General features: G+C 50.2%; 2 protein-coding genes across 2 annotated transcripts in view; both read left to right on the top strand.

Moving 5' to 3' along the window:
- The window catches only part of PTPN23 (protein tyrosine phosphatase non-receptor type 23), a 113,634-nt gene that overhangs the window by 24,289 nt on the left and 62,861 nt on the right, over positions 1 to 26,484 (top strand). The gene's annotated exons all lie outside the window — the stretch shown is intronic.
- Positions 727 to 3,781, top strand: LOC308677178 (uncharacterized protein). Its single transcript, XM_081343353.1, has 2 exons — positions 727 to 3,189; positions 3,666 to 3,781. Exon 1 carries the CDS (start codon positions 1,160 to 1,162, stop codon positions 3,107 to 3,109), a length of 1,950 nt encoding a protein of 649 aa, XP_081199479.1. The 5' UTR covers positions 727 to 1,159; the 3' UTR covers positions 3,110 to 3,189; positions 3,666 to 3,781.

Genomic DNA, 26,484 nt, shown 5'->3' with positions numbered 1-26,484 from the left:
TCCTGCCTGAGCAGGGGGTTGGAGTAGATGACCTCCAAGGTCCCTTCCAACGTATTATTATTATTATCTCTCCATCTAATAAAAGGGCATTTTACTAAGTCCGACCTCGGACCGGAAGCAGTAACTTTGCACTCCGTTTCTTGGACCCGCCCCCTCGGATGCTGATTGGTTGATTCCTGGTTGATTCCGACTTCCAGCGCCTGATCGCGGGGGGGGGGGCGGCGGGGGGAATGGAACTACAAGAACATTGAGGGCGGGTGGGCCACCCCGGTAGTAACTCCGTACTCTCACCTCTTGGTCCCGCCCCTCTCGAGTTGTGATTGGTTAATGCCCGCCTGATTCCAACCCTGGGAGAAAAACCAGAAAGGGGTCTTCCAACTGGGGGCCTTTTGTGACTGGTGGGACTACAACTCCCAGAATTCCTCAGTCGGCCATTTTGATGAAACTGGGAGAGGGGGGGCTTGGATCTAGACCAAGGTTGCTGTTATACCAGCCATAGAGTATTGTGCGGTGCATGCGGTGCTGCCCCCGTGTGGCTGTTTGGGAAAACTACAAGGTTTATGCTAATTTGTTCAGCCAACCCCTCCCATTTGTGACGCACTTCCTCCTCCTCCTTAAACTCCGTTCTATCACTTCCTCCATTCGCATGCGGTCTCCTCTAGACGCGGTCTCCACTCGTGGTAGGAACTTTACTGTCTTTTGACCCGGAAATGCCGTCCATTTTCATCACCTACCACACCTTGTCTGCTGTAATCTTCTCTGCATGCAAATAAAGGTCCTTCTGGATGATTCAAAAGTAATCTCCTGAGTTCTGCTAGCCCTGCAAAGGCTGTTAATAGTGATAGGATCCACTATACAGGCCAGGCACAGGGGTCTCGGCAAGGGGATAAATCACTATACAACAGTCAGAGCCAGAATAGTCAAAAAGACAGTAGATTTCCTCCAGCCTGCAAGCCGTATGCGTGTGTCACATCTGCAAGCAAGCTCAGGGCAATCCGCCATCTTGTGAGAGCACATGGTCGCACAAGCTTACTGCACATCTCCTGTGCATGCTGACAACTGTTTCTGTACGTTGGGCTGTGTTCGAAACCCTGTCTGAGCTGCAATTTGCCTTCTTAAAGAGACAGTGCCCATTTTTTTACCAAACGTGGAAAAAAAAATGGCCAGACAAGGCTCTGAACACTCTTTTATCATAGAGACCCCAAACCTGCAAAGGCCTGAACCTCTTCAACCCCACAACACAAACGCATTTGCACTTCAAACTGCTTCACCTCCTGCCGATGGCAAGGTAACTTCCAGCAATAAACAACAGTTTAATCAACAGCCAGCACAAGCCTTAGAGACTAAACCACAGCTGAATCCTCTTGGAACGTCATGCTATCCTGGTACACCTCACCCTTATTCGCCAGAGAACTTTCACACACAAGGGGTCCCACAAGTTTCTTTGGCACCAAGGAGTGAGAGATCCGACCATTTTGACTACGCCAGATACATGATTCGTCGAGAGCTCATCATCACTAGCCTCTCAAAGTTTGACGACCGTCCAGAGAACTACAGATCCTGGAGAGCAACCTTCAGAGCTGTTGTTGCCGATCTCAACTTCAACCCCAGGGAGGAACTTGATCTACTCATAAAGTGGCTGGGCCCAGAATCCACAGATCGTGTTAAAAGACTGAGATCAGTGTACGTTGACTCTCCAGATGCAGGTCTCGCTGCTGCGTGGGCAAGACTTGAACAAGCCTACGGAAGCCCAGACGTATTACAGAAAGCTCTATTCAAAAGACTACAAAACTTTCCAAAGATAGGCAACGAAGACAATCGCAAGCTTCAGGAGCTAAGTGATTACCTCATGGAGATAGAATTGGCAAAAACAGAACTACGTCTATCTGGTCTACCTGGTCTAACCTACCTGGACTCCTCCCATTTTGTCAATCCAGTGGTGTCGAAACTGCCATACGAACTGCAGGAGGAATGGAGAGAGCAGGCCTCCGACTACAAAGAGCAACATGGTGTTTCTTTCCCCCCCTTCTCATATTTTTGCAGCTTCATCAGCCGCCAAGCCTGGATAAGTAATGATCCTAGCTTCCACGTCGGTGAATACAGTGTGCCGGTTCCACCATCATCACCAAGGTATGTTAACACAGCCGCTCAACACAGAGACTTACGTGGTTCAGGTGACGGAGAGGAAGATCCCAATCGCCAGTGCCCTCTCCACAAAAAACCTCACCCTCTCAGGAAATGTCGGGAGCTCAGAGCCAAGACTATACAAGAGCGGAAAGAGGTTCTCCAAAAACTTGGCATATGCTACAGGTGCTGTGCTTCATACGACCATTTTGCGAAGTATTGTAAAGCCGCTGTCAAGTGCACAGAATGCCACAGCGACAAGCACGTGACAGCTATGCACCCTGATCCCCTTCCAGGCAATCCACCGCAACCGCCCGCATCCAACCCTGCTTCAAAGCATGGCGGGGAGCGACAAAGTCCTGCTCTAGTCATCAATGTCTCATCTTCACGTACTGAAGAGTGCGGGAGAGCTTTCAGTCCCAAATCCTGTGCCAAGATATGTCTAGTCAAGGTATATCCGGCGGGTCAGCCTGAAAAAGCTACCAGGATGTACGCCATAATAGCTGAGCACAGCAACAGATCTCTGGTCAAACCCAAATTCTTTGACATCTTTGGCATACAGGGACAGGCAACGCCATATACGCTCAACACCTGTTCTGGTTGTGTGGAGACCTCTGGCAGAACAGCTGACGGGTTCATGATCTCTCACATCAAAGCCAAGGAGGGCATACCGTTGCCGTCATTGGTCGAGTGCGACCAAATGCCAAACAACCGGGAAGAGATCCCCACTCCAGAAGTTGCGTATCAGCATCCCCACTTAAGGCACCTGGCTACGGAGATTCCACCAATGGACATGGACGCCGACATCTTACTCTTGCTGGGAAGAGACATTCTCACAGTTCATCGAATACGCCAGCAGTCCTATGGACCTGACGATGCCCCATTCGCGCAAAGACTTGACCTAGGCTGGGTAATAGTGGGAGATGTGTGCTTAAATAGGATGCGCACCCCGTCTGAGATCCAGTCTTTCAAAACTCACATCTGAAGCAATGGGGGCGCGCATCTCACTTCAGACAATGTCCTCCCCACTAGGAAGTAAAAGAGAAGCCTCTTGATGCCACCCAGGTATGGTGTTAGCAGTGCTTTTTAATAATAATAATAATAATAAGTTGGAAGGGACCTTAGAGGTCATCTAGTCCAACCCCCTGCTCAGGCAGGAAACCCTAGACCATTTCAGGCAAATGGCTGGCCAGTCTCTTCTTAAAAACCTCCAGTGTTGGAGCATTCACCACCTCTGGAGGCAGGTTGTTCCACTGGTTAGTTGTTCTAACTGTCAGGAAGTTTCTCCTTAGTTCTAGGTTGCTTCTCTCCTTGACTAGTTTCCATCCGTTGCTTCTTGTCCTGCTTTCAGCTGCTTTGGAGAATAGCTTGACTCCCTCTTCTTTGGGGCAGCCCCTGAGATACTGGAACACTGCTATCATGTCACCCCTCACCCTTCTCTTTGTTAAACTACACATACCCAATTCCAGCAACCGTTCCCGATATGTTTTAGCCTCCAGCCCCCCAATCATCTTTGTTGCTCTTCTCTGTACTCTTTCTAGAATCTCGACATCTTTTTTACATCGTGGTGACCAAAACTGGATGCAGTATTCCAGGTGTGGCCTTACCAAGGCCTTGTAAAGTGGTATTAGTACTTCACGCGATCTTGATTCTATCCCTCTGTTAATGAAGCCTAGCGCTGTGTTGGCTTTTTTGGCAGCTGCAGCACCCGGCTGGCTCATATTGAAGTGATTGTCTACTAGGACTCCGAGATCCCTCTCACAGTTGCTACTATTGAGCAAGGTACCCCCTATACTATACCTGTGCATTTGATTTTTCCTGCCTAAATGTAGAACCTTACTTTTTTCACCACTGAATTTCATTTTGTTAGATAGCGCCCAGGGTTCGAGTCTGTCCAGATCCTCCTGTATTTTAAGCCTGTCTTCTGGAGTATTGGCTATTCCTGCCAGCTTGGTGTCGTCTGCAAATTTGATGAGTTCCCCATCTATCCCCTCATCCAAATTGTTAATGAAGATATTGAAGAGCACTGGGCCCAGAACAGAGCCCTGGGGCACCCTACTCCACACTTCCTTCCATGTAGATGCAGTTCCATTAAAGAAAAAGGTGCCGGAACTCACACATGTCATACAACCCGCCTTGCCTACCCTACAAGGTTCCATCCGAAAAAGCTGCCGGAACTCCGTTCTGAGCGGTCTATGAGAAAAAAAAGCCCTGGGTGTTAGCCGTGTCACCTGTGATGATACTTTAGGCAGCACAGTGTCTGCTATAATCAATTCAAGGCCTCTTGTGCCAGTGTCTACAGATCCAGAATTCCCAACCATCCTCACTCCAGCTACAACCTAGAACTAAGGAGAAACTTCCCGACAGTTAGAACAATTAACCAGTGGAACCACCTGCCTCCAGAAGCGGCGAATGCTCCCAACACTGTAAGTTTTTAAGAAGAGACTGGCCAGCCACTTGTCTGAAATAGTCGAGGGTTTCCTGCCTGAGCAGGGGGTTGGACTAGATGACCTCCAAGGTCCCTTCCAACATTATTATTAGTAGTAGTAGTATTACTCTAAGGGACGCGGTGGCTCAGTGGGTTAGGACGCTGAGCTTGTCAATCAGAAGGTCGGCAGTTTGGCGGGTTGAATCCTGAGTGCCGCGTAGCAGAATGAGCGCCTGTTACTCGTCCCAGCTTCTGCCAACCTAGCAGTTCAAAAGCACGTAAAAATGCAAGTAGAAAAATAGGGACCACTCCGGTGGGAAGTTAACAGCGTTCCGTGCGCCTTTGGCGTCGAGTCATGCCGGCCACGTGACCACGGAGACGTCCTCGGACAAGCGCTGGCTCTTCGGCTTTGAAACGGAGATGAGCACCGGCCCCTAGAGTCGGAAACGACTAGCACGCATGTGCGGGGGAACCTTTACCTTTACCTAGTATTACTCTTCTCACTCAAAAGCTTGGATTTGTTCCTGTTCCACCTGGAGATTTGAAAACAGGAAATCTATACCGTGATCAGGGGAGGAGAGTACAACACCTCGCCAATTGCTTCTGGAAGCGATTGGAAGACGGGAGTCTCTTTCCCTTTTGCACGGTCACAGAAAATGGCAACATCGGAACCCCAATCTCCCAAGTTGGAGAGCGTGTTCTGCTCAAGGACCAACCAGCTCAAAAGAATTGACTGGCCCAAGGGTCTTGTGCTTCAACTGCCCTGAATCCAGCCTGCCTGCTCCATCCCCATCCCCAAGGTATGTTAACACAGCAGCTCGGCACAAAGACTCACGTGGAGCTGTGTCTACAAGAAAGACGGACATCTCGCCTCCTGTATCGTCCCCTCCTCAATGGAGCGATTCAGGTGGTAGCATTTCACCTCCTGTACCATCCCCTCCTCAGTGGAGCGATTCGGGTGGTAGCATTTCACCTCCTGTACCGTCCCCTCCTCAGTGGAGCGATTCAGGTGGTAGCATCTCAACTGTATCGTCTCCTCCTCTATGGAGTGATTCGGGTGGTAGCATTTCACCTCCTGTACCGTCCCCTCCTCAGTGGAGCGATTTGGGTCGTAGCATTTCACCTCCTGTACCGTCCCCTCCTCAGTGGAGCGATTTGGGTGGTAGCATTTCACCTCCTGTACCGTCCCCTCCTCAGTGGAGTGATTCGGGTGGTAGCATTTCACCTCCTGTACCATGTCCTCCTCAATGGAGTGATTCGGGTGGTAGCATCTCACCTGTATCGTCTCCTCTATGGAGTGATTCAGGTGGTGGCAACTCACCTCCTGTACCACCTCCTCCTAAACGGAGCGATTCAGGTGGTGGGGATGAAGATTCCAATCGTCAGTGTCCTATTCACAAATGGCCTCGCCCTCTTGGAAGACATCATCAGCTCAGAGCAGTGACTTTTATAAGAGCGGAAAGAGGTTCTCCAAAAGTTAGAATATGCTACAGGTGCTGTGCTTTTTTTATTATTATTATTATTATTATTTTAATTTCCCATTTATATCCTGCCCTTCTCCGAAGACTCAGGGCGGCTTACAATCTAAAGCACAAATCAATGTGCTTAGCAATAGCCTTCATTCTATGTATATGCCGGCTTATTAGGGCTTTTGGGGGGGGCAAGCGGCATTATTACAAAGTCAGCTTATTGCCCCCCACAATCTGGCTCCTCATTTTAACCTACCTCGGAAGGATGGAAGGCTGAGTCAACCTTGAGCCTGGTGGGACTCGTACCTGCACTATCGGCAGGCAGCTGGTGTTACTTAAGGAGGCATTAGCCCACTGCTCCACCAAGGCTTCACATGACCATCTTGCTAAAAATTGTAAAGCCTTTGGTCAGGTGCACAGAATGCGATAGCGTGATCCAGCTACGTGTCCTGATCCACTTCTAGGCAATCCACAGCAACCAACCCTGCTTCAAATGATGGCGGGGAGCAGCATGGCGGGGAGCATCAAAAGTCACGCTCCAGTCACAGAGGTCTCATCTTAACTCCTGTCTCCATGTTAGAGGCCTTGTTCCGTTCAAGGACCAACGAAATCAAAAATCGAAGGGCACCAAAAACTTACATCAGACCATCGCAGAACTTGTCCTGCTTTTGCCCCTCGAAGACTGAACTCGTCGCCTTTCCCGTTTGAATCCTGACTCCAAGTAGAAAAGTTATTTCAACTTTAATCTACCCTATTTTAAGCCTGTAATGAATGACAGTTCTTATTATTGCAATGTGTATGCGTGTTTCTTTTTATATCTCAGGTTTTATGCCCTTATATGTAGGCATGTTACTTCTTATCTCTCAAGGTTTCTGTCTTACATATCTCGTGTTGATTTTTATATCTTTCAGGTTTTATGCCTCACATGTATGCATGTTTATTTTATATTCTCAGGTTTTTATGTCTATCTCAGGTTTATGACTTATAGCTCTCAGGTGTTTACGACAACAAGCAAACCACAGACGTGTATTTGCATTTGTATAACTACCGTTATACAATTTTATATGGTGGTATTATGTAATACCAGACGGGGAGTGTGCTGCCACCACGTGGCTGTTTTGGAGAAATTACAGTGTGGGCAGTCAGACCCTCCTACCCTATGATGTATTTCCTTTTCCCTCCCCTTTCTGGGATGAGAAGTTCACACAGATCAAACATCTTCCTGAATCAGAGCAAGATAAATGGTTTGAGGCAATGCAGGCTGAAATGGACAGTCTAAAGAAACTCCAAGTGTTTACGCCCGCAAGCCTTCCAGCAAACAAGAAAGTTATTGGCACTCGATGGGTCTACAGGACATTGCACTTAGTGTTAATCTTTTATCACGACATGTAGGTAAGGCAAAACAGTTTCATTGGACATGTGTTAAGAAGTTATTGAGGTATCTAAAACACACCAAAGACATGAAGTTGTTGTTGGAACCAACACATACTGATTATGCAGAGTTATGTTGTTATGCAGATTCAGATTGGGCGAGTGATAAGAAGTCACGGAAAAAGTACTTCAGGTTACATGATGTTCTTAAATGGATGTCCTGTTTACTGGCATGTGCGTAAACAGAATTTTGTTTCTTGTTCCTCTACAGAAGCTGAGTATGCTTGTGTGTCTGATGCATGCAATTCTTTAACCTGGTTTGATGCTTTAGTCACAGATATCTGGACACATCCGATTCGACCGATCACTGTGATGGAAGATAATGAATCTGTGGTTTATATTTCTGAAACACATTTTACAGGTTCGTCAGAAAAGTTCATTTCTAACTGTACATTTCCCCTGCTTTTTCCACCTGTGGTGATAACTTATCTGGTAACCATAGTGAATCCCATATGACCAGTTATGTTATGGTTTCAGACTGTTTAGTGCGCATGTCTAGAAAAAGTTTCTCACCGTTATTGTTCATTGCCTTTCACTTTGCTGTTACTCTCTGTTACGTTAGGATGTAGTCAGCTAGCTCTCTTTATAATATATATTTTAGTTTTTATATTTTTGTAATTAAAAGGTATTTAGTAAGATGATGCGTCGTGTTTTATTTCCTTCCTTCATGCACATCATGCATCCTCTGAAGCACGATCCTTCGCCCTCTACTAAGGTGATTTATACCTTAACAATTCCGACTGGGAGCATTTGACCGCGGGAGAAAAAGCAGAAAGGGGATTTCCAACTGGGCCCTTTTGTGACTGGTGGGACTTCAACTCCCAGAATTCCTCAGCCGGGATGCTTTAAGGCAGGGGTCTTCCAACTGGGCCCTTTTGTGACTGGTGGCTTTCAACTCCCAGAATGCCCGTCGGCCATTTTGATGAAACTGTGGGCTTGGATCCAGACCAGGGGTCTTCAAACTTGGCCCTTTTATGACTGGTGGGACTTCAACTCCCAGAATTCCTCAGCCGGGACGCTTTAAGAAAGGGTTCTTCAAACTGGGCCCTTTTGTGACTTGTGGGACTTCAACTCCCAGAATTCCTCAGCCGGGATGCTTTAAGACAGGGGTCTTCAAACTGGGCCCTTTTGGGACTTCAACTCCCAGGATTCCTCAGCCGGGATGCTTTTAAGACGGGTCGTCCGACTTGGCCCTTTTGTGACTGGTGGGACTTCAACTCCCAGAATTCCTCAGCCAGGATGCTTTTAAGACGGGTCTTCAAACTGGGCCCTTCTGTGACTGGTGGGACTTCAATTCCCAGAATTCCTCAGCCAGGATGCTTTAATATGGGTAGTCCAACTGGGCCCTTTTGTGACTGGTGGGACTTCAACTCCCAGAATTCCTCAGCCAGGATGCTTTTAAGACGGGTCTTCAAACTGGGCCCTTCTGTGACTGGTGGGACTTCAATTCCCAGAATTCCTCAGCCAGGATGCTTTAATATGGGTAGTCCAACTGGGCCCTTTTGTGACTGGTGGGACTTCAACTCCCAGAATTCCTCAGCCAGTCACGCTGGCTGAGGAATTCTGGGAGTTGGAATCCACAAGACATAAAAGGGCCAAGTTTGAAGGCCCCCGAACTATAGAACCTCATTGAGGACGGGTGGCTCACACCGGAAGTAGTCGGTCTGTCCTATCCTGTCTTGGTCCCACCCCCTCACTTCCTGATTGGTTGGGTGCCTGCTTCCTTCCGAGATTCAAATAGAACCCCACCGAGCGCGTTGGACGTCGCCCCGGAAGTACTAGGCCCATACTTCCTTCTTGGTCCCGCCTCCCCGAGTCCTGATTGGTTGGGCGCCGGGGTCATTCCGACGTCGGACGCCTGAGAGCGGCAGAAAAAAAGAACCACATTGAGGGCGTGGAAAAATAACTAGGCCCGTTCTTCTTTCTTGGTCCCGCCTCCTCGAATCCTAATTGGTCGGGCGCCCCCGAGAGCGGTAGGAAAAAAAAAAAAAGTAGGCGGCCATTAGAAGGCCGCGAGGCACGTGAGCAGGAGGGGGCGGAGCGAGAGCAGGGCGGCGAGGGAGAAAATGGCGGAGCGGAGCGGCCTGCGAGGTGGATCCGCCTCCATCCGAAGCGGAGCAGCGCCGGGGGCTCGGCCGGACTCGGGCCGCCCGAGTGGGTGAGTCTCCGGTGGGGCCCCGGCGACAGGAAAATGGCGCCTTTCGGCCTGGCTTCCGAGGCCTCTTGGGCTAGGGGGCCTTAGGCCGCCGGACTACAACGCCCAGCAGGCCACGCGCCGCCGTTGGCGTGGCCCAGCCGCCGATTGGGATTTGGAGCAGCTGCTCGGCTGGTGCCCAGGCAGAGGGCCACGTGGGTGGGGGCAGGGGGAGAGAGCGAGCCCGAGAAGCATACTGAGGACTAGCAACTTGATCGTCTCTTTTTTTTAAAAAAAAAATGGCTTTTAGAAGCCGCTCGTTCGCTCTTTGGCTGCAGCAGGGAAGGGCGCCTGTGCAGTCTTGTCTTTTTTTTTGGGGGGGGGGAGAGTGTGTTGTTCCCTATGATGATGATAATATAAGAATAGTAAAGCCGGAAGGGACCTTGGAGGTCATCTAGCCCAACCCCCTGCTCAAGCAGGAGACCCTATATGTATATACCGTGTCAGATAAAGTGCAGATCTCTATGCAGACATGCAAGTGTGTGTGTGTGTGGTATATGTGTATATGGTATATGTGTAAATTATATAGATGTATAATTATATAGACATATCTATCTATATCTATACATATCTATATCTACGTATCTCTATCTCTATCTCTCTATATATGTCCGTGTGTGTGTATATATATACACACACACACACACACGGACATATATAGAGAGATAGAGATATATAGATATGTAGATATAGATGTTTTCTATACATGTATAGATATATAGATGTAGAGATCTATTTGTGTGTATATATCTATATATATAGATAAAGGTAAAGGTAAAGGTTCCCCCGCACATGTGTGCTAGTCGTTTCCGACTCTAGGGGCCGGTGCTCATCTCCGTTTCATAGCCGAAGAGCCAGCGCTTGTCCGAGGACATCTCCGTGGTCATGTGGCCGGCATGACTAGACGCCAAAGGCGCACGGAACGCTGTTACCTTCCCACCGTAGTGGTCCCTATTTTTCTACTTGCATTTTGACGTGCTTTCGAACTGCTAGGTTGGCAGAAGCTGGGACGAGTAACAGGCGCTCACTCTGCTACGCGGCACTCGGGATTCGACCCGCCAAACTGCCGACCTTCCGATCGACAAGTTCAGCGTCCTAACCCACTGAGCCACCGCGTCCCCTATATATATAGATATATATAGATATAGATGTAGATGTAGATATAGACAGATTAGATATAGAGATAGATATAGATATGGATATATAGATATATGTGTATATAGATATAGATATATATATATAGATATGGATACATATATATATACAGAGAGATCTATGTATGTGTATATATATATGTAGATATATATATAAATGTAGATATATAGATTAGATAGATATAGATATGTAGAGATATATAAGTATAGATGTAGAGAGATCTATTTGTGTGTATATAATATATATATAGATAGATCTATATAGATATAGATAGATGTAGATATAGACAGATTAGATATGGATATAGATGTAGATATGTAGATATATGTGTATATGTATAGATATAGATATCTATAGATATGGATATATAGATATATATAATCTTTATATGTATATATATGTGTGTGTGTGTATATATATACATATACATATATATGTCTGTATATATAGAGATAGATTAGATAGATAGATATGTTGAGATATAGATATATATGTAAGATAGATATGGATACATATATATATATATAGAGAGAGAGATATCTAAATATGTATGTGTGTGTATATATATGTATATATACACATATGTGTGTGTGTGTGTGTATATATAGATAGATTACATAGAGATATAGATATGTAGAGATATAGATATATATAGATAGATATGGATACATATATAGAGAGATATCTAAATATGTAGATATAGATATATATATAAATGTATATATAGATATATACAGACATATAGATTAGATATAGGTAGAGGGGTGTGTGTGTATAAAGGCATTTTAACTTCAAATAATCGGGAAATGAATGATTTTAAACCAAGGATTAGCTGCGACGGTCGTTAAGTCCGAAGGGATCTCTTTTGAGAAAAGAGCTTGACAACGATACCACAATAAATGTGTGAACCACAATTGAGCGCCCCCCCCCCCCCCGGTATGTATTCCAAGCCACCACACTTAGGGGCTGGTGGGGGGGGGAAAGAAAAATTGCATTTCTTGTGCCGTTTTTTCTCGTTTTTTTTTGTCTCCTTGACGTTTTTGTAGAATTAGATTTTTTTTCCCCCCACCCTTCCCTTAAAGCGTCTCTTCGAGTAGGATTCGCACCCGTGTCGTCGGGACAACGTCGCCACTACGCAAACCTTCCAGCGTGGCTGGGTCTTTGGTCGGTGACCCGGATCATTCCTGTTGTGTTTGCGAAAGCAACTCGGGACGGTTTGAGGCCTCTCCCCGCTTTTTTTCCGGGGAGAGGTTATAGAAATCCCGGACAAGATAATTTACATTTTTTTTAAAAAAAAAAAAGGACGCTAGTCCTCAATGTACGACGGTCATTGGGCCCAAAATTCCTGCTGCTAAAAGAGACGGTCGAGTTTTGCCCGTTTTGCCACCTTTCTTGCCACGGTCGTTAAATGAACCGAGGGTCGTTGAGTCGCCCGGTGGTTGCGGGAATCCTGCCCCATTCGTAATCTTTCTTCCTACCCGTTACTAAGTGAATCGACCGTCGTATGAGTGACACGGTTGTCAGGTGAAACTGTCTTTCCCTGTTGCGTTGTTCCACGGCGGCAAAAGAAGGAATCGCGTCACCCCGGAACCGCTGTGACCGTCGTAAATGCGGGTCAAATTTTGAGGACGCGAGTGTGAAAAACGGTCGTAAGTTACTTTTTCGCTGGCCTTGTGACTTCAAGCCGTCAGTAAACGAAGCGTTCTGTTCAGTTGAGCTCCGGAATTATTTCTCCCTTCTAACTTGAGATTTCTCTCCTGCCTAGGAAGAAACTTGCCATCTCTCCTCACCATGGTGCTAGTCCACTTGAAGGAAGAGGGGCCTTCGGGATGCTTGGGACACCGGTTACCATCCTCCCCGGCCGCTCGGCTCCTTTTTCAGGTAAAGGCCTGGTGGAAGTTCAGGGGGGGGGAAAAAATCGATCCTGAATTTTGCTCAGCGTCTTGAAGCGAGTCCTTGACTTACGATGGGAAGTGAGGCTGGCGTTGAGCGTCATAACTCGAGACGCCGCGCGACCCGATCGGATTATTCCGTCACTGTTTGAGATGGTTTGTTAAATGGGTCACGTTTCCCCTCTGATAGGCAGTTTGTTTGCCAGAAACTGCATTTAAATTCAGGCCGTGGAGACCGCCTTAAAAACTCTAGGAAATATAGGTAAATGCGGCGGATAGATGCGGTCCTCGTTTTACGACGATTCGTTTAGTGACCGTCGGCACTTACAACGGCACTGAAACACAGGGAAATCGTTTTAAGTGGAGGACCACCTGTCTGCACATGATCGTGTGTGTGTGGTTGTGCCCACATAAATACAGCTCGCGTGGCGCCCTCATAGCGTCGGTCGCTAAACGAGGACACAACGGATCTCGGAGGAGAGAAAAGGAAAGGAATCCGTCTAGATCTCGAATCTTATCTGTCTTTTGTCTCCTAGGTGTTTACAGGGGTGTCTTTTCGCACAAGCCCGGAAGCCGGTTGTGAGTTTGTTCGGTTTGCGTCTCGCAATCCCGGATGAAGACGGAATGCGAGATTCTCGGAAGAAGCTTTTTCCGCCTAAGGTGGTTTGTCGGACAAGACAGCTTGGACTCTGCATCTCGGCCTGATCGTTTTGCTCCTGATCACCAAGCATAAGAGCAATGTTCCTTGAACTTGACAGGTATGTCGACTTCAATTCCCAGAATCCCCCAGCCGGCCTGCTTTAAGAGGGGAGGACTTCCACTCCCAGAATCCCCCAGTCGGCATGATTTAAGAGGGTTGCACTTCAACTCCCAGAATCCCCCAGCCAGCCATGCTTTAAGAGGGGCGGACTTCAACTCCCAGAATCCCCCAGCCGGCCTGCTTTAAGAGGGGAGGACTTCCACTCCCAGAATCCCCCAGCCGGCCATGCTTTAAGAGGGGAGGACTTCCACTCCCAGAATCCCCTACTTGGCATGCTTTAAGAGGGGAGGACTTCCACTCCCAGAATCCCCCAGCCAGCATCCTTTAAGAGGGGAGGACTGCAACTCCCAGAATCCCCCAGCCAGCATCCTTGAAGAGGGGAGGACTGCAACTCCCAGAATCCCCCAGCCTGCATCCTTTAAGAGAGGTGAACTTTGGGCCAATCACCAGTGACTGGGAGTTCTAGTCCCACCTTTGGCACGAAACCCGGTTGGATGACTGGCCAATCACCAGGAGACGGCAGTTATAGTCCCGCCTTAGACACAAAAGCCGACTAGGTGACTTTGGACCAATCACCAGGAGACGGGGAGTTCTAGTTCCGCCTTAGACACAAAAGCCAGCTAGGTGACTTTGGACCAATCACCAGGAGACGGGGAGTTCTAGTCCCGCCTTAGACACAAAAGCCGACTAGGTGACTTTGGACCAATCACCAGGAGACAGAGAGTTCTAGTCCCGCCTTAGACACAAAAGCCAGCTAGGTGACTGGACCAATCACCAGGAGATGGGGAATTCTAGTCCCGCCTTAGACACAAAAGCCGACTAGGTGACTTTGGACCAATCAGCAGGAGACAGGGAATTCTAGTCCCGCCTTAGACAAAAAAGCTGACTAGGTGACTTTGGACCAATCACTATGAGACGGGGAGTTCTAGTCCCACCTTAGACACAAAAGCCGACTAGGTGACTTTGGACCAATCAGCAGGAGACGGGGAGTTCTAGTCCCGCCTTAAGACACAAAAGCCGACTAGGTGACTTTGGACCAATCACCAGGAGACGGGGAGTTCTAGTCCCGCCCTAGGCGTGAAAGCTCGCTGGGTGATTTGCGACCAGTCCCTCCCTCTTGGCCTGTCCCACCTCGCAGGATTGTTGGGGGGAAAGTAGGAAGAAGGGGCATTATGTAGGTCCACCACCTTGAGTTACTTATAGTGATAGTACTACTACTACTAGTAGTAGTAATAGTAATGAGTTTTCTGAGCACCTGCTTTTGAAGTTGCTTATAAAGTGATAGCACTACTATTAGTAGTACTAGTACTAGTACTACTACTAGTAGTGCTACTACTAGTAGTAATAGTAATAATGAGTTTTCTGAGCACCTGCTTTTGAAGTTCCCGCTTCTCGTCTTCTAGGTGGCCCCAAGAAGAAGCCCAACACTCTCTCTACCCTGCTGCTCGGTGCCCATCATCCACTGCCACGCCTCTGGCCCCGAAGAGGAAGCGGCCGTGGGCATCCCAGACGCCACGTTGAGTCACCTGCAGCCGGGACTAAATTGAGACCAACGAAATAAGGAAGTGGGCCGTGGACCGACGGAAAGTTTGCCGATGAGAGGATGACGAAGCCCATGCTTCCCCTTGTGACCCGAGGGGGAGGGGAGAACGATGGGCTTTCCACTGCTTCGAATTTAGACTTCCGGAAGGAGATTAAAAGTCATTGCAACTCTGTGTGTGTTTGTCTCTCTCTCGCTTGCTCTTTCTCTGTCTCTGTCTGTGTCTCTCCAGAGTTGGAAGGGTCCCAGGAGGTCATCTAGTCCAACCCCCTGTTCAAGCAGGAGACCCTTGCAGAATAACCGAGTTGGGACCTTGGAGGTCGTCTAGTCCAACCCCCAGCTCAAGCAGGAGACCCTGACAGTAACAAGAGTTGGGACCTTGGAGGTCATTAGTTCAAGCCTGAGACCCTGGCAAAATAACAGTTGGGACCTTGGAGGTCATCTAGTCAAACCCCCTGCTCAAGCAGGAGACTGGCAAAATAACCGAGTTGGGGCCTTGGAGGTCATCTATTCTGACCCCCAGCTCAAGTAGGAGACCCTTGCAGAATAACCGAGTTGGGGCCTTGGAGGTCATCTATTCTGACCCCCAGCTCAAGTAGGAGACCCTTGCAGAATAACCGAGTTGGGGCCTTGGAGGTCATCTAGTCCAACCCCCTGCTCAAGCAGGAGACCCTGACAGTAACAAGAGTTGGGACCTTGGAGGTCATTAGTTCAAGCCTGAGACCCTGGCAAAATAACAGTTGGGACCTTGGAGGTCATCTAGTCAAACCCCCTGGTCAAGCAGGAGACTGGCAAAATAACAGAGTTGGGACCTTGGAGGTCATCTATTCTGACCCCCAGCTCAAGTAGGAGACCCTTGCAGAATAACCGGGTTGGGACCTTGGAGGTCATCTAGTCCAACCCCTTGCTCAAGCAGGAGACCCTGGGAGAGTAACAATCGAGTTGGGGCCTTGGAGGTCATCTAGTCCAACCCCCTGCTCAAGCAGGAGACCACCCCCCCTAGACCAAGCCGGACCCAACGGCTGTCCCATTTCGTCTTCCAAACCTCCAGAGTTGGGCGCAACCTGCTTTCTCTTCCTCCCCTTCGCCCCCTCCGGAATATATTGAATTAATTGGGGTTTTCATTTCCTTCCACCTTGGGGAGATACTCCCAACTTGCTCTCCGGCTCAGCCTCTCTTGTTGGGGGGGCGGTTTGGGGGGGATGTTGTCTTCGGTCCCTGCAGGCCCCTTGGTGACCCCCCCCGCTCCCAATCCAGCGGCCTCGAAGGTGGGGCGGCCCGCCGGTCTCTCTGGCGAGGAAGAGGAAGCAACGTTGCCGCCCAGAAGCCAAACCACAAAGCTGGCGGCAAAAGACGGGCGGAAGAGGAGCAGGGTGAGAGAGCAGTAGTAAAAATTGCTCCCCGTAGAAGAGAAGGATTAGCGTAGCTGCTCTCGGACCTTGATTACTGAGGACTAGCGACATCTCTTCGGTCTGCACCATGTCGCTTGGCCTGCGTGACTGCGTGTTTGTGCGCCCGTCCGTCCTTGGGTCTGCCCGTGAAGGAGATACGAGTGCGGTTTCTACATCTCAAGCTCTACAATACAGTCAACACCTGGGTGTGTGTGTGTGTGTCATCAAACGTGGCCCTTTGATGACTTGGTGGACTTCCACTCCCAGAATTCCTCAGCGTACCTGGCTGAGGAATTCTGGGAGTTGAAGTCCCACCAGTCGCAAAAGGGCCAAGTTGGAAGACCCCTGAGAGTCTGGATCCGAGGCCGCAGTTTCATCAAAATGGCCGACTGAGGAATCCTGGGAGTTGAAGTCCACCATCCATAAAAGGGCCGAAGACCCTCTGGTCTGGATCCAAGCCCGCAGTTTCATCAAAATGGCCGACTGAGGAATTCTGGGAGTTGAAGTCTCACCAGTTGCAAAAGGGCCAAGTTGGAAGACCCCTGAGAGTCTGGATCCGAGGCCGCAGTTTCATCAAAATGGCCGACTGAGGAATCCTGGGAGTTGAAGTCCACCATCCATAAAAGGGCCGAAGACCCTCTGGTCTGGATCCAAGCCTCGCAGTTTCATCAAAATGGCCGACTGAGGAATTCTGGGAGTTGAAGTCTCACCAGTCGCAAAAGGGCCAAGTTGGAAGACCCCTGAGAGTCTGGATCCGAGGCCGCAGTTTCATCAAAATGGCCGACTGAGGAATCCTGGGAGTTGAAGTCCACCATCCATAAAAGGGCCGAAGACCCTCTGGTCTGGATCCAAGCCTCGCAGTTTCATCAAAATGGCCGACTGAGGAATTCTGGGAGTTGAAGTCTCACCAGTTGCAAAAGGGCCAAGTTGGAAGACCCCTGAGAGTCTGGATCCGAGGCCGCAGTTTCATCAAAATGGCCGACTGAGGAATCCTGGGAGTTGAAGTCCACCATCCATAAAAGGGCCGAAGACCCTCTGATCTGGATCCAAGCCCGCAGTTTCATCAAAATGGCCGACTGAGGAATCCTGGGAGTTGAAGTCCACCAGTCATAAAAGGGCCGAAGATCCTCTGGTCTGGATCCAAGCCTGCAGTTTCATCAAAATGGCGGACTGAGGAATCCTGGGAGTTGAAGTCCACCATCCATAAAAGGGCCGAAGACCCTCTGATCTGGATCCAAGCCCGCAGTTTCATCAAAATGGCCGACTGAGGAATCCTGGGAGTTGAAGTCCACCAGTCATAAAAGGGCCGAAGATCCTCTGGTCTGGATCCAAGCCTGCAGTTTCATCAAAATGGCCGACTGAGGAATCCTGGGAGTTGAGGTCCACCAGTCATAAAAGGGCCGTAGACCCTCTGATCTGGATCCAAGCCCGCAGTTTCATCAAAATGGCCAACTGAGGAATCCTGGGAGTTGAAGTCCACCAGTCATAAAAGGGCCGAAGACCCCCTGGTCTGGATCCAAGCTCTCAGTTTCATCAAAATGGCCGACTGAGGAATTCTGGGAGTTGAAGTCTCACCAGTTGCAAAAGGGCCAAGTTGGAAGACCCCTGAGAGTCTGGATCCGAGGCCGCAGTTTCATCAAAATGGCCGACTGAGGAATCCTGGGAGTTGAAGTCCACCATCCATAAAAGGGCCGAAGACCCTCTGGTCTGGATCCAAGCCTCGCAGTTTCATCAAAATGGCCGACTGAGGAATTCTGGGAGTTGAAGTCTCACCAGTCGCAAAAGGGCCAAGTTGGAAGACCCCTGAGAGTCTGGATCCGAGGCCGCAGTTTCATCAAAATGGCCGACTGAGGAATCCTGGGAGTTGAAGTCCACCATCCATAAAAGGGCCGAAGACCCCCTGGTCTGGATCCAAGCCCGCAGTTTCATCAAAATGGCCGACTGAGGAATCCTGGGAGTTGAAGTCCACCAGTCATAAAAGGGCCGAAGATCCTCTGGTCTGGATCCAAGCCTGCAGTTTCATCAAAATGGCGGACTGAGGAATCCTGGGAGTTGAAGTCCACCATCCATAAAAGGGCCGAAGACCCTCTGATCTGGATCCAAGCCCGCAGTTTCATCAAAATGACCGACTGAGGAATTCTGGGAGTTGAAGTCCACCAGTCATAAAAGGGCCGAAGACCCTCTGGTCTGGATCCAAGCCTGCAGTTTCATCAAAATGGCCAACTGAGGAATTCTGGGAGTTGAAGTCCACCAGTCATAAAAGGGCCGAAGATCCTCTGATCTGGATCCGAGGCTGCAGTTTCATCAAAATGGCCGACTGAGGAATCCTGGGAGTTGAAATCCACCAGTCATAAAAGGGCCGAAGACCCCCTGGTCTGGATCCAAGTCCGCAGTTTCATCAAAATGGCCGACTGAGGAATTCTGGGAGTTGAAGTCCACCAGTCATAAAAAGGCCAAGTCGGAAGACCCCTGGCCTACACAATAGACCAGGTAGTCTCAACTTAACTACCATTCGTTTAGTTTGTTGGAAGTTACAACAGCACTGGGAAAAAATAAGTCGTGTTTTCACACTTAGCGACCATCGCAGCATCCCCGACGGTCGCGGGATCCACATGAAGACCTTTGGCAACTGCTTCATATTTACGACGGCCGCAGTGTCCCCGGGGAGTGTGTGTGTGTGTGTGTGTGTGTGTGTGTGTGTGTGTGTGAGACAGGATCCCTTTCCGCGACTTTCGGACACAGCAAAGTCAACAGAAGAAGCCCGATTCGCTCCACGGCCCTGTGACTCACTTAACGACGGGAGGAAATTCCCTCAACGGGGAGTCCGTCGGGGCAAAACTAGAAATGTTGGGCTCAAAATGGCGGTCGTAACGTCGAGGACTAGTGAATTGGCCCCCAGAAATGCGGTCTGCTTATTGTTTGGATGTGCAACAGCGCTGCAAGATCGCGCAGCTGCCGAAATTGTTTGGTTGTGTGGAAGCGGGTTGCGAGCGAAGATTTGGGTGGAAGTGGACGGACCTGCCAACGGTGGAGAAAATTGAGGATGTTTTGGGGTCGTCATCTTCTCCTTCTCGCTGTGTCCTGGGAGAGGTGTCTGCTCCTGCTTAATTTTGTGGTTGTGGGTTCCTTGTCACAGCTTTGTGCTGTTTTGGGCCTAACCTCCTAAATCTTGAAGCCACAATGAGGAGGAAGGAGGTGGGACCCACATCTCTGGAGGACCTTAGATACCTTCTCTGGTGTTCTCCTATGAAGTTCTCCAAGTTCTCTAGGGTTGAAGGTATAGGTGCTTCATGGAGGACTTTGGGACCCACTTCTCCAGGAGAATCCATCCATCCTGTCAGAGCCATCCTCTGGAAGACATTAGATGCCTTCTCTGGTGGTCTCCTATGAAGTTCTCCCAAGTTTTCCACGGTTGAGGTTTTAGGTTCTCCATGGCGGACTTTGGGACCCACTTCTCTAGGAGAATCCATCTGTCCTATCCGAGCCATCCTCTGGAGGACATTAGATGCCTTCTCTGGTGGTCTCCTATGAAGTTCTCCAAGTTCTCCAGGGTTGAGGTTTTAGGTTCTCCATGGAGGACTTTGGGACCCACTTCTCCAGGAGAATCCATATGTTCTATAAGAGTCATCCTCTGGAGGACATTAGATGCCTTCTCTGGTGGTCTCCTATGAAGTTCTCCAAGTTCTCTGTTGTTTAGAGTTTCGGTGCTCCATGGAGGACTTTGGGACCCACTTCTCCAGGAGAATCCATCCGTCCTATCAGAGCCATCCTCTGGAGGGCATTTTATGCCTTCTCTGGTGGTCTCCTATGAAGTTCTCCCAAGTTCTCCAGGGTTGAGGTTTTAGGTTCTCCATGGAGGACTTTGGTACCCACTTCTCCAGCAGAATCCATCCGTCCTATCAGAGCCATCCTCTGGAGGACATTTGATGCCTTCTCTGGTGGTCTCCTATGAAGTTCTCCGGGGTTTAGAGTTTAAGTTTTCCAGGGAGGACTTTGGGACCCTCTCCTCCAGGAGAATCCATCCCTCCTAGAAGACCCACCCTCGAGTAAATGATGGTCCAGGAAGTGGAGCCTGCAACGAAGCGGTTAGCTTTGCTAACCACAAGCTCCACCTTCTCACTCCGACGGAAACTAACCCAGCTTGACTCACTCATCTTCCCTCTGCTGAGCGAGGACGGTCGTCTGGTTTCTCCCCCCGCCCACCCGCCCAGAAAGTGGACTCCCTTCTTCAGGAACCATGGCCGAGCAAGAAAGTCTAGAGTTTGGGAAAGCTGACTTTGTCCTCTTGGACCAGGTCACCATGGATGACTTCCTGGACAATCTGAAGCTCAGGTAAGCTTCGGACATGGGGAAGGAAGTGAACGATGGGTCCCGGGAAAGCCGTGTCTTGTGTTTGAGCAGTGGTCAAGTGGTTGGGGACGTTAGTTGCTTCAAGACCTTCTGAGGAACTCGGTGGAGATCTTCTTCAGCTGGTGGCTCCCCAAATGATGTCATTCAGCTGGATCTTCAGAACCGGGAAAGCCGGCAAAGTCTTGAGGGCAAAGAGTGATGGGAAGGTCCGTCCTTCGCTAGAACGGAAACTTCTGGGCAGCTCTGAGGTTCAAGAGATGGAACTCAGAGGCAATAAAGCCGAGCAGTAAAGGCCCCAGGCTACAAACTGGGCGACGGTGAGTTCTAGTCCCGCCTTAGGCATCACAGCCTGTGAGGTGAATTTGGGCCAATCGCCAGGAGGTAGTGAGTTCTAGTCCCGCCTTAGGCACGAAAGCCTATTAGGTGACTTTGGGCCAATCGCCAGGAGGTGGTGAGTTCTAGTGCCGCCTTAGGCACGAAAGCCTGTGAGGTGACTTCGGGCCAATCGCCAGGAGACGGTGAGTTCTAGTCCCGCCTTAGGCATGAAAGACAGCTGGGTGACTTTGGGCCAATCGCCAGGAGGTGGTGAGTTCTAGTCCCGCCTTAGGCACGAAAGCCTGTTAGGTGACTTCGAGCCAATCGCCAGGAGGTGGTGAGTTCTAGTCCCGCCTTAGGCACGAAAGCCTGTGAGGTGACTTTGAGCCAATCGCCAGGAGGTGGTGAGTTCTAGTCCCGCCTTAGGCACGAAAGCCTGTTAGGTGACTTTGAGCCAATCGCCAGGAGGTGGTGAGTTCTAGTCCCGCCTTAGGCACGAAAGCCTGTTAGGTGACTTTGAGCCAATCGCCAGGAGGTGGTGAGTTCTAGTCCGGCCTTAGGCACGAAAGCCTGTTAGGTGACCTTGAGCCAATCGCCAGGAGGTGGTGAGTTCTAGTGCCGCCTTAGGCACGAGAGCCTGTGAGGTGACTTCGGGCCAATCGCCAGGAGGCGGTGAGTTCTAGTCCCGCCTTAGGCACGAAAGCCTGTGAGGTGACTTCGGGCCAATCGCCAGGAGGCGGTGAGTTCTAGTCCCGCCTTAGGCACGAAAGCCAGCTGGGTGAATTTGGGTCAGTCCCTCTCTATCTCTCTCAGCGAACCCACCTCACAAGGTTGTCGTTGTGGAACAAAGCGGAGGGGGAAGGTCCACAACTCAGGTCATCAATGAGGACTCCGTTCCAGCTTAAAGTGGAAGGCTTTCCCAGTCCTCTCCCCACTTGCTCAAGTGGCGAAAGACAGTGTTGTTAAGTGAGTCGCGGCGTCACTAAGCAAATCCAATTTGCCCCAGTAGTGAGCTGGGAAAGTCATGAATGTTCATTGCGTGACTTGGGATGCTGCAACCGTCACAAATGCGTGCCGGTTGCCAAGCAACCACATTTTGGTTCTGTGACCTTGGGGACTTCCAATCCCAGAATCACCCAGCTGGCATGCTTTAAGAGGGGAGGACGTCCACTCCCAGAATCCCCCAGCCGGCATGCTTTAAGAGGGCTGGATTTCCATTCCCAGAATCCCCCAGCCGGCATGCTTTAAGAGGGGAGGACTTTCACTCCCAGAATCCCCCAGCCGGCCTGCTTTAAGAGGGGAGGACTTCCACTCCCAGAATCCCCCAGACAGCATGCTTTAAGAGGGGAGGACTTCCACTCCCAGAATCCCCCAGCCGGCCTGCTTTAAGAGGGCTGGATTTCCATTCCCAGAATCCCCCAGCCGGCCTGCTTTAAGAGGGTTGGATTTCCATTCCCAGAATCCCCCAGCCGGCCTGCTTTAAGAGGGGAGGACTTCCACTCCCAGAATCCCCCAGATGGCATGCTTTAAGAGGGGAGGAATTCCAATCCGAGAATCCCCCAGCCGGCCTGCTTTAAGAGGGGAGGACTTCCACTCCCAGAATCCCCCAGCAGGCATGCTTTAAGAGGGGAGGACTTCCACTCCCAGAATCCCCCAGCCGGCCTGCTTTAAGAGGGGATGACTTCCACTCCCAGAATCCCCCAGACGGCATGCTTTAAGAGGGGAGGACTTCCACTCCCAGAATCCCCCAGCCGGCCTGCTTTAAGAGGGCTGGATTTCCATTCCCAGAATCCCCCAGCCGGCCTGCTTTAAGAGGGCTGGATTTCCATTCCCAGAATCCCCTAGCCGGCATGCTTTAAGAGGGGAGGACTTTCACTCCCAGAATCCCCCAGCCAGCCTGCTTTAAGAGGGGAGGACTTCCACTCCCAGAATCCCCCAGCCGGCCTGCTTTAAGAGGGCTGGAGTTCCATTCCCAGAATCCCCCAGCCGGCCTGCTTTAAGAGGGCTGGATGTCCACTCCCAGAATCCCCCAGCTGGCATGCTTTAAGAGGGGGAGGACTTCAACTCCCAGAATTCCTCAGTCAAGGTGTGTGCACTTCATGCAGGCCGGGGAATTCTGGGAGTTGAAGTCCACCCCACCCCAAAAGGGCTCTCTTTGAGAACGACGGCTCTTTGACCACAGAGCCCAGATCCGGCAAACCCCCCCCCACCCCTTTTCTAACAAACCAGGTTTATTCCAAGCTGGAAGGCGTGGCGAAGTCCCGTCCTTTGAGACAGGAAGTGGTGGTTATCATGGTTGAGGAAGCCGAGAGCGGAGGCCGGATCGAAATGACTCAAGGCCCGGCTCATTTTGAAAGCCGGAAACCCGCCACTCGCACCCGAAGCCCCGGCTGCCCTGGCTTCCGCTTTGCGTCTTGATTTTGATTTCTTTCCTTCTGCAATTTGGACACCTTCCACCGTCTCCTCCCCTCCCCGTACGAGCACAGCCGGTCCTCGAGTTACGACGGTCCGTTGAGCGACCGATGTCGCGACGGCACCGGGAAAAAAAAAAAAAGCCGACTCGGGATGGTGGTTTTGTTTTTTTCCCTCACACTTACGACCTTCTGCATTGGCCACCGACTCGTATTTATGACCGCGATTTCCCCCTTTTGGCGGCCTTCGGACCGGCAGGACGGCCGAGTCTCTTACAACGACCAACCGGCTAACTTAGGAACGTAGCCACCGGGGCAAGGGACGGTCGTAAAACGGGGCCGAGCCCGCCTCGCGAATGTCTCGCTTAATGACGGACAGAGATTCGGGGGGCCGGGGGAACTGCCTGCCACCAGAGGTTGCGGGAAATCCATCCCCGGAGGATTGGAAGAAGGGACTGGACGGTCGCTTACTCTGACGTGGTATATGGGGGTCACCTGCTCGAGCAGGGGGCTGGACTAGATGACCTCCGAGGTCCCTTCCGGGCCCTAGGATTCTAGAAGGCGGGAGAAAGAGACAGAAGTGTGGAAGGGAGGGAGGGAGGAAGGAAGGGAGGGAGGGAGGCAGGAAGAAAAGTGAGAAGGGGTGGGAGGGAAGGAGGGAGGGAGGGAGGAAAGAAGGATGGAGAAAGGCAAGGAAGAAGGAGAGAGAGGGAGAAAGGAAACTGAGATGGAGTGGGAAGGAGGAAGGAAGGAAAGAAGGAGAAAGTCAAGAAAGAAAGGGAGGAAGGAAGGAAGGAAAGGCAAGAAAGAAAGAAAGGAAGGAAGGAAGGAAGGAAGGAAGGAAGGAAGGAAGGAAGGAAGGAAGGAAGGAAGGAAGGAAGGAAGGAAGGAAACAGTATGAAGAGGTGGGAGGAAGGAAGGAAGGAAGGAAAGTGAGAAGGGGTGGGAGGGAGGGAGGAAGGAAGGAAAGAAGGAGAAAGTCAAGAAAGAAGGAGGGAGGAAGTGAGGAAGGAAGGAAGGAAGGAAGGAAGGAAGGAAGGAAGGAAGGAAGGAAGGAAGGAAAGGCAAGAAAGAAAAGGAAGGAAGGAAGGAAGGAAGGAAAGTGAGAAGGGGTGGGAGGGAGGGAGGAAGGAAGGAAAGAAGGAGAAAGTGAAGAAAGAAGGAGGGAGGAAGTGAGGAAGGAAGGAAGGAAGGAAGGAAGGAAGGAAGGAAGGAAGGAAGGAAAGGAAGGAAGGAAAGAAGGAAGAAAAGTGAGAAGGGTGGGAGGGAGGGAGGGAGGAAAGAAGGAAGGATGGAGAAAGGCAAGAAAGAAGGAGAGAGAGGGAGAAAGGAAACTGAGATGGAGTGGGAAGGAGGAAGGAAAGAAGGAGAAAGTCAAGAAAGAAAGGGAGGAAGGAAGGAAGGAAAGGCAAGAAAGGAAGGAAGGAAGGAAGGAAGGAAGGAAGGAAGGAAGGAAGGAAGGAAGGAAGGAAGGAAGGAAAGTATGAAGAGGTGGGAGGGAGGAAGGAAGGAAGGAGGAAAAGCAAAAAAGGAGGGAGGGAAAAGAAGTGTGAAAGGGGGAGGGAGGGAAGGCAGGAAGGAGAAGGGAGGAAGGAAGGAAAGAGAAAGGCAAGAGGAGAAGGAGAGAGGGAGGGAAGGAGGAAGGGAGGGAAGGGGAGGGGAGAGAGGGAGGAAAGGAAGGAAACATTGAGATGGGGTTGGAAGGAGGAAGAAGGAAGGAAGAAAGGAAAGTGAGAAGGGGTGGGAGGGAGGGAGGAAGGAAGGAAAGAAGGAGAAAGTGAAGAAAGAAGGAGGGAGGAAGTGAGGAAGGAAGGAAGGAAGGAAGGAAGGAAGGAATGAAGGAAAGGAAGGAAGGAAAGAAGGAAGAAAAGTGAGAAGGGGTGGGAGGGAGGGAGGAAAGAAGGAAGGATGGAGAAAGGCAGAAAGAAGGAGAGAGAGGGAAGGAAACTGATGGGAAGGAAGAGGAAGGAAGGAAGGAAGGAGGAAAGAGAAAGGAAGGAAGGAAGGAAGGAAGGAAGAAAGGAAGAGAAGGAAGGAAGGAAGGAAGGAAGTAGTGAAGGAGAGGTGGAGGGAAGGAAGGAGAAAAGAAAGGAAAAAAGGAGGGGGGAAGGAAGTGTGAAGGGGGGAGGAGGAAGCAAGGAAGGAGAAGGAGGGAAAGAAGGAGGAAAGGAGAAGGGGAGGAAGGAGGAGGGAGGAAGGGAAGAAGGAAGGAAGGAGGGAAGGAAGGAAGCAAGAAAGCTGGAAGGGGAAGGAAAGAAGGAAGGGGTAGGAAGGGAAGGAAGGAAGGGAAGGAAGGAAGGAAGGAAGGAAGGAAGGAAGGAAGGAAGGGGGTCCCCCTATCCCCCAAAGCCCCAGAGGCCAGGAGATGAAACGACGGATGGAAACCCAACCCGGCAGAGAAGCAACCTGGACCTAAGGAGAAACTTCCGAACCGGGAGGACGAACGGCCGGCGGAACGGACCGGACGGGATGGCGGCTGGGCCCATCCCTTGGAGGCCTTGGCAGAAAAGATGGTCCAGCCAAAAAAAAAATACCTCCCCCAACCGTTCGAAACGTTGGTCCCTGAGGGGGGGGTGGGGGTGGTGGCGGGCCTTTTGGAGTTTGTTTTACCAAGTTTCCATCGTTTGTCGAAATGCCAACTTTCTGATCCTCTTTCCCTCTTGCTTGTAACTGCCCACGCTGGAACCAGGTTTGCACAATCTTTTCTTCTTTTAAACTATGATATGGCTTTCATTGCCAGGCATTCCTTTCTACCCTTCCCATTTCCTTGTATCTGCTCTCATCGGGTTTAAATCCCACATTTCTATTTTCTCCCGCGTGTTTAGGTAGCGCCCAAATTGGTACTTTATCATTTAACTTATGTCTATATTTTGTCCAGACTCGTAACAGAGCAGACCTTAATATAGGTCTCTTAAACGCGCCCCCGACCTTCGCTCGTTTCGTAGGGACTTGAAAACTTGGTTTTTTTTTTGAGCTGTCTGGCCCAGACTCAGGGGTTTTAATTATTTAATTAATGAGGTTTTC

This window comes from Vipera berus, assembly GCF_964194415.1.
Source record: "Vipera berus genome assembly, chromosome: Z".
NCBI classification, from domain to species: Eukaryota; Metazoa; Chordata; class Lepidosauria; order Squamata; family Viperidae; genus Vipera; species Vipera berus.
The sequence above is the reverse complement of the archived record's forward strand: the minus strand, read 5'-3'. Positions and strand labels throughout refer to the sequence as shown.